Source organism: Oxyura jamaicensis, chromosome 7 (assembly GCF_011077185.1).
Source record: "Oxyura jamaicensis isolate SHBP4307 breed ruddy duck chromosome 7, BPBGC_Ojam_1.0, whole genome shotgun sequence".
NCBI classification, from domain to species: Eukaryota; Metazoa; Chordata; class Aves; order Anseriformes; family Anatidae; genus Oxyura; species Oxyura jamaicensis.
In genome coordinates this window covers 11,998,662-12,011,861 of record NC_048899.1, presented here as the reverse complement: position 1 = coordinate 12,011,861, position 13,200 = coordinate 11,998,662, and the positions used below count along the sequence as shown (strand labels likewise).

At 39.1% G+C, this 13,200-nt stretch overlaps 1 protein-coding gene across 3 annotated transcripts in view; it reads left to right on the top strand.

Moving 5' to 3' along the window:
• Positions 1-13,200, top strand: part of PDE11A (phosphodiesterase 11A) — a 145,268-nt gene that overhangs the window by 124,488 nt on the left and 7,580 nt on the right. For all 3 annotated transcript variants that reach the window (XM_035331421.1, XM_035331422.1, XM_035331423.1), the window contains 2 exons: positions 450-524; positions 2,507-2,590. In XM_035331421.1, the coding sequence (XP_035187312.1) occupies positions 450-524; positions 2,507-2,590 (159 nt within the window). The remainder of the gene's footprint in view (positions 1-449; positions 525-2,506; positions 2,591-13,200) is intronic.

The following is a 13,200-nucleotide window of genomic DNA, read 5'->3' as shown; positions in this document are numbered from 1 at the left end:
TGGTTAATTAAGTTTCTTTGACAAGTGAAGTGGTTTATACAAGGCAACAGCCTGTAAATACCCAGAGAGCTCTTGCACATTTTACAAAGCATTTTTATAGATGTAATTATGCATGCCAACAAGAAGTTACCATTTTCTATTCTGTTCTCAATACTTGAATAAGTTGCATATAAGTGCAGTGAGTGCTAGCTGGACATTGCAGTGTAAGTCTCCAGTCAGTTCCCTACCGAAAGGTGATAAATGTGCCTATTGGTGGTCATGGCTACTTATACCCACTTGTATGCCCAGCTCTGAGAAGTATACAAATATGCCTTGACATCAGTCACGTAACAGGGGCTATTAACTTCTTTACAGTTAAGCACAGCCTGAGGTCGTGGTCTGAGAAAGAACTTAGTACCCTAAAAATTATGTTACAAGAACTCTAATCTTTATCACAATTTATGTTTTAGGCGGCTGAGCTGGTAACCAGTGAGTTCTTTGAACAAGGGGACAGAGAAAGATCTGAACTGAAGCTCACCCCATCAGTAAGTTCTTGTCACTTCTGAAATAGTTAGCCACTTGAACAGGATAACAAAATATCATTGGGTTCATTCAGAGAAAAAAAAAAAAAAGTATAAAAAGAAGCACCTTGAAATAAATAAGAGCTCTGTTGAATAAGGAGATTCATTGAGACCCATATATTAAAAGCTCTCCAGTCAACTTGGTCACTTTTGCTTTGAGCCCATCTGCATTTTCTGTACCTAACCCCAAGGTTATTCTGTCATTTAATTTTCTTAGCAATGGGTATTATTTTTAATACACAGAATTCAAATCAAAAATCACCAGATACTTAGGGACATTTAAAATGTCAAATTTACTTTATGCTGCAGCTGTCTGATATCTGTGTTATTTGATATATCAAATGCTGAAAAGCATTTCTGTAGATATGCAACTAAATACAACACTTTGAAAGGATAAATTGATATTAACTGGAATATAGGCAGATGAGTATAAAGTTTCAAACACAAACTAAGAAAAAAATTCATAAAGATTTTTGGTGAATGATTTGAAGAGAAAGCCTCATCCAGGTTAAATACTTCAAAATGTTTACAAACTTACCTGGAGGAAATGGGAGAAGAGAAAGTAGAAAGTCTTCTAAAGAATTTAACTTACAAGCTATTTACAAATATGCTTATGGTTTCAAAAATAAAAAAGACCATTCTAGTGGCTCAGATTTGTTCTAATTTGGTAACTGGCACATGAGTGTGCTACCTGTGGGGATGTAATGAAGTCAAAAAAATTTAAAAGCCTGTAGAAAATGTTCAGATAGTCAGATAGAGAGTTGCTAGGCAGCAAGACAATTTGATGATATCTTAACTTAGAACTCGTGGAATTTTTTCTTGCATCATCCTTAGGAAGATCTGAAAAGGACATATTTTTCAGAATGATTTTAATAGGAAATTTAGAAATCTCCTAAATTACATGCAAGATTCTCATGTAGGATTGAATCCTCGAACCTTAGCTCCATGTCTTATTTAGGTGAACTGTGTGATAACTTTGTATGTTGGAAAGAGCAGGCCACAACTAGAAGACTTCAACCATAAATTTACTACAATGTAGCATGTATAGTTTGGAGTTTCTGGAAGGTTGAGAAGGAAAGTAAGTTTCCTCAGGAGACATCAGCTTAGGGGAAATGGGCCCATAGTAAAAACAGACTTTCCACATAAGAAGACAGAAAGGTTTAAAACTTGGCATATTCAGAGAATAAAAGAAGAAAATTAGTGATAGACCACTAGAAGGAGGATTAAGATCCCATAGAAAGAAAACTAATGGACCAAGTAATCTCAGGCAGGATATGGAGGAAACTTATGTTTGAACTCTTCAGAACTAAGTTTCTTCCATCTTCTTTCATAAGGCAGTACAGCCAATAATTGAACCTCTTAGACATCGACTTAGGTCTCTCTAATTTCCTCCTTAGAGAGTGCAGCAGACAGTGAAGTAGGCTGTATCCAGAAGAACAAATTGTTAACTACTCCCCAGACTGCTCTGTTGACTCCCCATGCTTTGGATTCACAGACATGGCTGGTTCTGCAAAAAGGGTCTGTAATTGGGAGGGAGGGAGGAAGGGAACCAGGCCAGATCCATCACTGTTCATTTTGCTGAGCTGCAAGACCCTGTGTGAGAAAAGGAAAATTTCTCCTCAAAGGTATCTACATTTCCACAGGAGTTTTTTGTTGTTGTTGTTGTTTTCTACCAACTCAACTCCACCTGCAGAGCATTTATTTTATATTACAGAATTATAAAATTTAAATACATTCAGCCTACAAATTTCAAAACAGAAATGAAAATAAACAGTTTATTTTTCATGCCAGACAAAGCAGTAGGAAGACTGCTGCAAAGATTGATTATGGTTTACAAAGTGTTCTGGTTTTGAGAATTTGATCATAGCTCCGAAGTGCTGGATGATGTATCTGTAAAATACTCCAGTGTAATAAAGCATGACAGTTTTGTTCCCTTCTCAATTCAGGCCATTTTTGATCGGAACAGGAAAGATGAACTACCCAGGTTGCAGCTCGAGTGGATTGATAGCATCTGCATGCCATTGTATGAGGTAATTTTTACTTACTGCTCCTTGTAGAGTCCAGAGAAGATTGTTCTTGCCTCTCTAGGGAAAAAGAGTTAGCTTACTGTGCAGCCTTGCAGGCCTTTGGAATGAATGCTTTATCTCTCTTTGACTTTACCAAAAGTCTGAATTCTACGCAGAAGTCTTCAGTTTCCCTGAAGGCCAGTAATATCTGCAAATATATTTTCTCTCCAAGTTACAAAAGTTGTTTAGGCAACTATTTATTTTATTATGTTTGACACAAACTGATTCCCGTCATGACAAGGTGTGGGGTGCTCTGCCAAGTGCTGCCGGTGGGCTGGACTCATTAGGTGCTGCTGTCAGACTTGTGCCAGGGCACAGGTTCAAATACCTGTGAATCAAAAGGAGACCTGAGGCCTTTGTGCTCCCTTCTGCTTCCTTTCCAACATGTTAAGGGGCACTCTAGGCTACGCCTTTAAGGTCAGTGGCAAATGATTTGTGATATATGCTGTGTGCTGCTTAACTTGGAGTTTACTCTTTTAACAGTGCTTCTGCACAGACTGCTTGGGTGTTTGGTGTAAGGTGTAAACCCTCAAGTACTACCTAACTAGGGCTTTGATTGTCCAGAATAATGCTTCTCTCATTTTGGATTAAACCAGCTTCAGAATTTGATTCCTGCATAACATGAACTTCACCATTTTAACTTTTATCTATACAGAAAGCAGAGCTACACAGGTAACATGATAAATGGAAAATAAGGCTAAAGCAACTTAACTATTGATTAGTGTGTCCACCGGGTTTCCTCCTACACACTGAAACCACACAGACCACCTTATGTCACTAAAGACTGCCAGTGTGGCCATTGCTATCTGTAAAAACATGGGGATGGCCATTTTTGGGGAACTGCAAAAATATTCTCCCTGCACCCCAAACTGCCTCACATCTCTGCAATGATGAACAAAACCAAGAGTTGGGAAGCAGGTACCAGCTCCCATGTTAACACTGCAGTCTTGGAATTGTGTATGAATGTAGCCTTCCTGTCCACACAGCAAAATGGATTAGCAGTTCCTTTTCATTTTATAGCCCAGATATGCCACCAATAGCAAAAATAAATAAATAAATAAAAATAAATAAAAATAAAGGTAAGAAGGATGATCTGCTTCCTCTGCCCTCCATACCTCATAGCATCTGAGGCTGCCACTGCCACTAGTGAAGGGGCTGCCCAGTAGCAAAGGTAACTCCTGTTGCGTGACAGGGAGAATACGTGCTGGGGTAAAAGTGAGGTGAGCTAATGCTTTGCCAGTAGATTCTGTCCCTTCTTCAGATTAGAATTTGGCATGATAAAATAAACTGTAAATCCATGGATTTCAAACAGGATGAAGCAAGCACAGAAGGCCCATAGAAACATACTTGTATTTTTTTTTTTAAATAATAAGCTCATCTTGGACACCAATAGGGGAGAGGGAGGGAATGACACTGGAGGAAAACTCTTAAAAATGATGTTCCATTCAATATATAATAGTTCATATTAAATTATAACGTATATTATACCAGAATTCATGATTTGTAATCCAAAAAAAAGTACAATAAAGCAGGAAGAGCTGATCATCAGACCATCCTCTGCAGGAGAAGACTAGATCTGAGCACTAATGCTCTGGTTAGTTAGCTCCATCTTAGCAGGAGATCTCTGGGGAATATATTCACATCTGATTTCCCTGCTTTCTGCTGTCTTTGCATCATGCTGTGCAGCTATTAGCCTGCTGCTCAACAACTTAAAAAAGAGACACCATCAAACCTGGAAGTCATTGCAGCACCAGCCTTAGGGGTAAACAGAAAACTTGATGTCATAGTATCACACCGCGGGAGATTCTCTCTTGAATGTGAAGCCAAGTTTTAATTTTCATATCCAGCTTAATCAAACCTCAATACACATATCACATCAGCTGTGTATTCGGGCATTGTAAATCCTCTGGTTAGGGCTGGCTGAACACACTACAACTATGGGCAAGTCTTAGATTTTTTATTTTTTTCATTCTAAATACATTCCTTAAAATTCTAGCCTTTATAATGTGTTGTAGGGACTGCATGTGGGGACGGAATGGGTTACATCATTACAAATGCAACATAAAGAGGCAGAGTGGCAGCTGACAAATTAGTAAAATCTTAGCAGTGCTTATATAGCTCACTAGCATAGTGCTTATAAAAACCTTATGTTTGACAAACATTTGACGCTCATTTTGATACCAAAATTACAACATTAAACCATAGAGAACAAACTCAAGGCTTTTGCATGTAGTTATTTCCATGCAAGTGATTAGAAGTCCTGAATCTGTATGGGCAGATCCTGGCGTCCAGAGGCCTGAAGGGAACTCTGCAGGGGAACATGTGCTTCCATACCAACCCAGCTGCTGTGGCAGGACCTAACGCTGTGCTCCATTTTACTTGACACCCAGAGAGGTAGAGATGGTCCCAGCAGTCAGTGAATGCTGGCAACTACCATTACAGTTAGAGAGGAGTTTTGCTTTAAAAAGACCAGCAGAGCCCCCTGAAGTTTTCTTTACCCAAAGTAGTCCTGAGGCAGGCTGTCCTTGGCAGCTGCACATTTCTGAAGTACACAGTATGGAAGGAACTTCATAGCACAAACTTGCAGGAGTGGTCTGACACCACCCTGTAACAAACCATACCTTCTCCAGAGTCCAGAGCTAAGTCATATGCCAAAGTGACCACTAGGAATATTTGATAATTAAAACACTTTGTACATAGACTTTGCAGAGCTTTCTTGAGAGTTCTGGCCTTCCTTGCCTTATGTTTTTTTTTGTTTGTATTTTTTTTTTTCCTCCATTCTGAAACATTCTTTGGGCTTTGATCAGTCTTCTGGGGAGATTTGGCTCTACTTCCTCCATATGCATCTGCTCTCCTCTTCTTGCTTTCCTCAGGGTAGCTCATGACAACCCATCCTGAGGTGTAGTTTTTGTCCCAAGTAAAGGACAACCTAAGGCTCCTTTATTAGGCAGACGTGTATCACGGCAATGTGATAAAGCAAACACATGGCAGGAAGCATATACCTCTGCTCACCTGGCTGGAACCATTTTCTGAGTTCGGCCCATTTTGTTTTTTGTAAGAAGGTTTACAAGTGACTAGTAAATTCTCAAGATCCATGCACCTGCTAGCCATCCCGTTTGACTGCTGTTTGGAATGTCAATCCAACCCTGAAGAAGGTTACAGCTGCATAAAATGTGCTATATAAGCAATGTGAAGCTTGAAGCTGAATATAAATACATAATGATAACTGGGATATAAAAAAAATAATAATTATACACAGATTTCCCATATCCAAGTGACTAAATTAAAACCTTTTTGTTTTTACTCTGTAAGCCTGACTTTTGGCACAAGGTAAGCTGTGGCTCTGCTCCCTCGATCTGTTCCACATTTGCTGCTTGATGTGGGAATTAAGCCACCTCCAATTTCAAAATACTGTAGTAATCAAATCTGTTTCCTTCACACTGTGTATCAAAGGATTGTGAAGATAAAAGCTTCCCTATTTTTTGTTCATTTCTTTTTATTACACTTGGGACATTATAATTTTATTGAATTTACTTTTTTGTTACCGTAGTGATCACTGATCAGAGTATTTTTATGTGACAGTGAAGTTTTTGCCTTGAGTAGCATAACAGCCACCCATTTACTCTGAAGTTCTGATTTTAGGGGCTTTAGTTACGCGTTACTGGATCGCATTTGCTCTTCATTCAAAAATGCCAGCAAGCAAGAAAATCATTCATCAGTAGACAGATGAGAAACAAGCTTATTAGAATAATCATTTATAAGGAAAAATGCATTTTTTTGATCTGTAGAGCATTTAAAATCTACTAATGTAGCTTCAGTATGGAGTAATCATCCCCTTTTTTTGGTAGAACACTACATAAAGGGGAATCACATGCAACTAAAGCAGCAAATCTGACATCCTGTTGAAAATAAAGCACGACGGCTACACTGGCAGCTGCGTCCACCATGCAGGGAAAGTATTATGTACTTATTTGAACGTAAACGTTCGTGTTGTATAACGGGAGCACCATTTCAATCACTAAGACAAATTACTGCTCTGAACCTCCTGTAAAGAGATGCTAAGAGTTTCAACACCAATAGATTCCTCTCCTGGACTCTGTGGTGTGTGCGTACCTAAAACAGCATCAGCCACAGATTTTTCCTATCTCAGATCAGATTTCTCTGTAAGGAGCAGACAGAGCAGGAGAGTGAAGATCTTATTCTTTTTAATCATTATTTTTCTCACAAACAACATCAAAGCCTTAGTGATTCACTTCAAACAAAAGATGCCAACAGAAACCCAGCTCTGTTCACAGCATTGTTAGGCAGAGACAGTAACACTATGAATAGCAGGGCCAAAGGCCATGCACTCTGCTTCTGGGCAGATAAATACATAGTCAGGTAGTCAGTGACAATGACAGCAGCTATTTGAATTTAAGGGAGATGTCTTTGTGGAAGATAAAGAAGCTCACGGCACATACAACTTATGCGTGCCTGAGATTGCCCTGCTCACCTCTACCTTGGTGCTCCATTGAACTGCTCTGTTTTAGTGCTATTCAAGATTTTCTTGGGAAGTAAGAGCTTTAAACACATAATGGCATATACAGAAGTGAAGTTGCATTATTCCTTCCAAGATTCTAGGGAGAATCTGGGAAGAGCATAAACATTTATTTTTAATTCTAGCAAGTACTTTAAATGTTTTAGACCTGAATGAAATGTTGAAGGACAGAGCCCTTCTTTATCACAGTTTGACAGACTTAGAAAGAAATCTAATCACTCTGTCTACAACTCCAAGTGCTCTGATATGCTTGTCTTCCTACAGACGATAATGCCCTGCCTTGTAATTAAATCCATCTTTGGAGTAATTCCCCTCTGGTGATGTAGCTGCAGAAACATCTATCCTACTTGTTAGCAGATATTAAAGGAACAGGGTATGAGAAGTAGCAGTGCTTCTACAAAGTGCAGGGAAAAAAAAAAGACAGAAGTCTCCAGCTATCATGGCTACATCTTTGCTTTAATTTCTCCGGTTCAAGAATTGACTTTGACCCCTGAATTAGAACTCCATATTCACACAAAGTGATTTTTTCCAAAAGTTTATACTCTAGCTACAATTATAAGGCAGGAGATTAACCTTTTAATATTCCTTTGCAGAAAAGAAGGAAAGGTATGCTTTAAGAATCATGTTTACACTGCCATGTCCTGATACAGCCCTTCTTCAAATACCAAATCTGTTCTTTTCCCTCAGTCCCTCAATGACAATCTTGCATAAGGAAATATTGTATAAGAAAGTCAGGGTTCAGACCACTCCACTAGAAGTCCAGAATGGGCTTAGTACTTATCCAGGCAAGAGTCACTGGATGTAACCAAAACAACTGATTGGTTAGAAAGTCTCTGTCCTTGATATAGTAATAACTAATAAATAAATAAATAAAATGATTTAAAGGAGGAAGATCTTATCTGTATGAACGTTTTGGGAATGGCTTGCTCTACCCGCCATTCACCCAAAACTGGGGTTGCTGGCACAAAATTCAGAGCGCTGCTGTTCTATTTTGTTTGCACCTAATTAGGGGGCAGGGCTAGCACTATGTAGCGAGCTGTTCACTGTGAACAATGCACAGACGTTCACTGAAACGTGTACACGAGTTCTTGAGAAGTATTTCAATAGAAAAAGGGTGGGTAGGTTTGGGGAATCAGGACTAAACTGTTCACGGCGGGGGGCGCCCCCCGCATTTCATCAGCTCTGTGTGATTTTAATTGAAATCAGCTTTTCCCTTATAGGATGTTGAGGGATAACTTTTGATAGATCCTAATGAGCACCAAAAAGACGTTAGCAAGGCTTCCTTCTGATATATGGCTTGGACACAAAGAGAGAGAGAATGCATCTATGCTTCCTGGGACTGCCCGGCTGACAAGGATTAGTAAGGCAGATAGGCTTAGGATGCAGTCTGTGATACACCACGGACTGAGGCTGCACACACATTGGCAGATTAAATTAGTCTGACTTTCAGTTGAAATCCAGGAGGTAATATTATTCGAGGAAGAGCAGGTGCAGCATATTCTGCTGTGTTTGTAAGAAATCTACTTCAGAGGAAATTTAATCAGGCAAATTATGCCAAATGCCAGTTCTGGAGGGGAAGCTGGTAGCTAAGGATTATGTTAGGGATAAGGGTTTGTCACAGAGAGAAGACTTTGCAGTACAGGAGGATCTCTCTGTAGCCTTGAAATAGCCACGTGGCTGGGCTCAGCACATTTGTTGCCCTGCAGCTTGTCTACCAATGATGAACGTAAGCAAAGCTACCTGGAATGAATGCTCTTGAACCTTCAGAAAACTCAGGTACTCTGACTATGTTACAGCTTCCAGTAATGGGATAAACATCAGCAGACTGTTTTTGTTACCTTGTTATTCTTAACCTAAGAGTCTGTTTTTTCTGCTATTCATATACTAATGGAGAGAAGAGGTGAAGAAGAGCTATACAGTAAAAGAAAAAAAGAAGGAATGCTTTTACTTGTAATTCTCAAAGTCAGTCACTAAGTGTGATATGGAAAGGCATAATTTTACTGGTTTCGGATCAAGGATTTTTGTGCCAGTAAGTATCACAAACAGCTTTTTACAAGGGACACAAAGATCTTCATCCTCCTTTCTCATCTCCTGAGAGCAGGCAGGGCTTCTTTTTGGTTTTGGAAATTATTTTTGTTAGCATTTTTGTAATTTGGTGAGATTACTGATGAAACATTGTATCAGTATTGACAACTTCAGGAATGTACCACTTTTCCCAAATTGGTTGGAAGAAGAGACAGCAGAAACACTTTTCCCTTCAGACAAGAGTACTTCTTCAAATTACTTCTCAGTTATCTGATGCCAGAGAAAGATCTCAACTGAAAGGGCAGGTCAACAACTGAGATATTTGAGAGAATACAGAAGAATGAACATTTGCCATCAACTTTATTGAAGCTTGGCTTCACTAAGGCTTTCACCATGATCTGTGAGAAGTGAATAATTCATAATACTACAGTTTCTGTTGCTGTTTTATTTAGGATTATCTGCTCAATGTGTTGCGAAGGACATGCAGTCGTGTATGGAAATGCATATAAAGATCTGAGGAAGTAGATTGAAAAGTTGGCAGATAAGGTAGAAGAGACAGCCAATAGAGGGAACTCAAATTGTACAGCAAATCTGAAAGAAGATAAATGGATAATTTAACAGCCATTCAGTTTTCAAGAAAGACAAAGCACAAACTACATTGCATCAGAAAAGGACTAGAAATGATGATGGATGAAACACTTCAAGTAAGTGTTTAACACAACAGAATCACAGTTGCCTGCAGAATTCCCAGCTGAGGGCAAATTCAAAGAACTAAATAAGGATATGAGGCTGATACGGTTTGAAGAGTTTTTCAAAATCCATTTAATAGTATGGCAGAAGACATTGATCGGCTGCTCGGCAAAAATGTTGAAAGGAGAAGGGGTAGAAACATTTTATATTTTGCACACTTCAGATGTAGAGTCAAAATCATAAACAGTAGAGACAAATAAGAAGTTGTTTATGAAACACTAACTCTTCTGAGCAAACCCTCAGTTCCATGGAATTATTATGAACATATGAAACATTTGCAACACATCAGTTGAGGTACTTCAGTAGGTACTACTCCTGTATTACTCTTTCCCTTTGACAGCAAAAGAACATTGATATTTGTCAGAACACATTATGCTACCAGGAACTCTGTACATATTCCTTCCCCCCAAAGTACCTGGCATATCTTACTACCAGAGAATCTTTTAATCACCCTTCCATAGTATTTACGTTTAGTTACAAAGTAGTGTGGCATTATTCTTGCTACTGTACCATCACCAGAAATATAACACTGATGTACAGCAGAAGAGCTGAATGCTCATAAGTGTATTAGATCCCTTCCTGTTCACAAATAGCTCTCTTCCCCACCACTAATGATTTCTATATGAAACATAAAAGAAACTCCCATTTTCTATCAGGAAAGTTAGCAGTGTATTCATTTCATCTAATTACAGTTTTAGGCATCAAAAGAAAAATCACTGCCAGAAATGCAAAAATAAATGCATATCTGCACTGTGTATTTTACTCCATGGAACTGCCCTCAGCTAGCCCTAGAAGGAATAAACAAGTCTCTATCAACAATGAGTTCCCAGTCTTTTCTTCCTTCCCCCCCCCCCCCCATGAACTCTGCCGCCTCCCAAATACAGTAATTTCTTCTGGAACCTAATGATTACATATGACCCTGAATCAGTAGGGCAAATAATTAAGTCACATGCACACACAGTCAAAGGTTCATATAAGTTAATCCCTGCATCTTCTCCATATCACTGTATTTTATGTATTCTGCCTACAGAAGATAGAATTTTATCTGTTTCTTGGGGTTTAGTACACAGGCACGCGTGCAGAAATGCTTTTGTTGTTTCTTAACATCTTCCATCAAATATTTGTATTACGAGGCTCAAATCTGTGGATGACTGCAGTACAGATCCCTTTTATCTGAACTAATCTGAAGTTCAAGGATTTTCAGATAGATGGCTCACCTTTGGCCTATGTATTCTTACACGAAAGCCACTTCAGCAAAACTCAGGAGTCCAATTCAGCTTTGCTGTAACTGGTCACGACTCTCTTGACTTCAGCAATGCTTCATATGCTTACACCAGGTCTGAATTTATCCCTATGGCTTCTCGGTCACTAGTCCTCCCTTCCAACTCAGAAACTGCCTACATAATAAAAGTGATTCATTAGAAACCACTGGGTTCCAAAGCAGAGTGAACACTGCGACCTATAACTTTTTGATATGTGTTCAGTCATAAAACTGAATTTATATGGTCTTATTCCATAAACTCGCTTTACAAATATTAGACCCGCAACCATACTTCCGTGAGCCATAATCTTGTCAAGGCGCATAAGTTAAACAAGGTCAGAACTGGGCAATATTTGGATGAGAACCTCAAAAAAAACACCCTCTGGAGGTCCTGCAGTAATGGTAAGCTAGGGTATGCAATGCACCCCTTAAAATGATTTGGTGTTAGTCTCAGAATACAACAAAACATTATCTTTGTTTTAGCAGTAGTTTAGATTCCAGCCACATCTGTGCTGCACCTTGGCTGGTTCAGATACCATCCTTACCATCCTTTCCCTGAGATGATGCTGATGTAGCAGCCGCAGTCCTCTGCCACCCACCACTGCCTTTCCACCCAGGAGGCAGAAGATCTACCAACAAATGCCTCTGCTGCTATACGTCACTCCCACCCTGATGGTTTTGGTTGGTAGTTGTTTGGTTTTGGTACTTCTCCAATTTCTGCATTCTCTGTGTTTTAGTTACAGTGCCAGGTGGGCGCTGCAGTGCCAGTAACCTTCTGTTGTAGTGGAGGAGCGTGTCCATAAGAGGAGCTTGCCTTGTGAAAGGATGCCATGGGCAGGGCAGTACACAGTCACAAAAGAGACCTACATCATTGAAGGGGACAGGAAAAATTCAGAGCTGTACAGTAACTTTCTGAGAAACAGCTTAGCCACATACCTGAGGTAACACATGGATGCGGAAAAGAACTGCAAACCTATCTGGCTTTTCCTAATGCTGGAGCACAAGCCACCAGCACAACTGCTCTCCCAGCATGCTTTATCACTCTGTGATGATGAGCAGCTATCACAGGAAAGGGGGTAAACTTGTGTCAGCTGTTTAAGACCAAGCCTCTTCCTATTGAAGCAAAGAATAAATTGGCCCTTAAGAAGCTGGGTAGCAAATCAGACAGCAGTTTGTACAAGGCATGTATCAAAAACAGTGGCATGGAGCAGCAGTACATCAAGGGGGGTTCATGCAGTAAAATGGAAAGTAAAAGTAGAGCCAGGAGGCAGAAAACCCTGACTAATAAACTTAAACCCAGCCAAATAAACTTAAATAGCTTTAGGAATAAATTGGTGGTTTAATCCGGATCAGGAACAGGTGCTATGCATGTAATTCAGTAAATGGTCGAGAACCTGCCAGAAGGGAGAGAAATGTGTTGCTTTTGAGATAATTTCCCAGAAGCTTCATAAAAGAAAATTGATTACTGGAGTTTAATAATTAAAACAGAGCCAGAAATATAGTAATCAAATGAGTTTTTAATTACATCTCAAGCAGAAGTAAAATCCAATTTGTGTACTTTGTATCAGAAAAGTCCTACTTAAATGCTTTGGTAGCTGGAAAAAATATAAAATAAAAGCTAATTTCCATAGGAATTATAGGATTTGGTTTAATTAAAAGGCTAGATCAGGATGAAAGAGTCCCAGAGTGAAAGGACACTAAATACAGAAGCAGTGGTTTAAACATCAGATCAATGTCTGAATAAAGACATTTTATAGATTAAGTGCAAAATCTGCACTGTCGAGATCCCTAATCTAAATTAATGTATAACAAAATAAAGTTTCTTAAAATTACACTATATATTTGGTCAGCATTCTGTGGAATTAATTGCTTGTGCTATGGTAAAACTGAATATCGAAGACATGGTTTATTCTTTCTTAAATATTCCTTTTAATTTATTTTCATCACAGTTAATGTTATTAGTTAACCATTCTTGTAATTTACCTAGTGACCTCTGTTGTG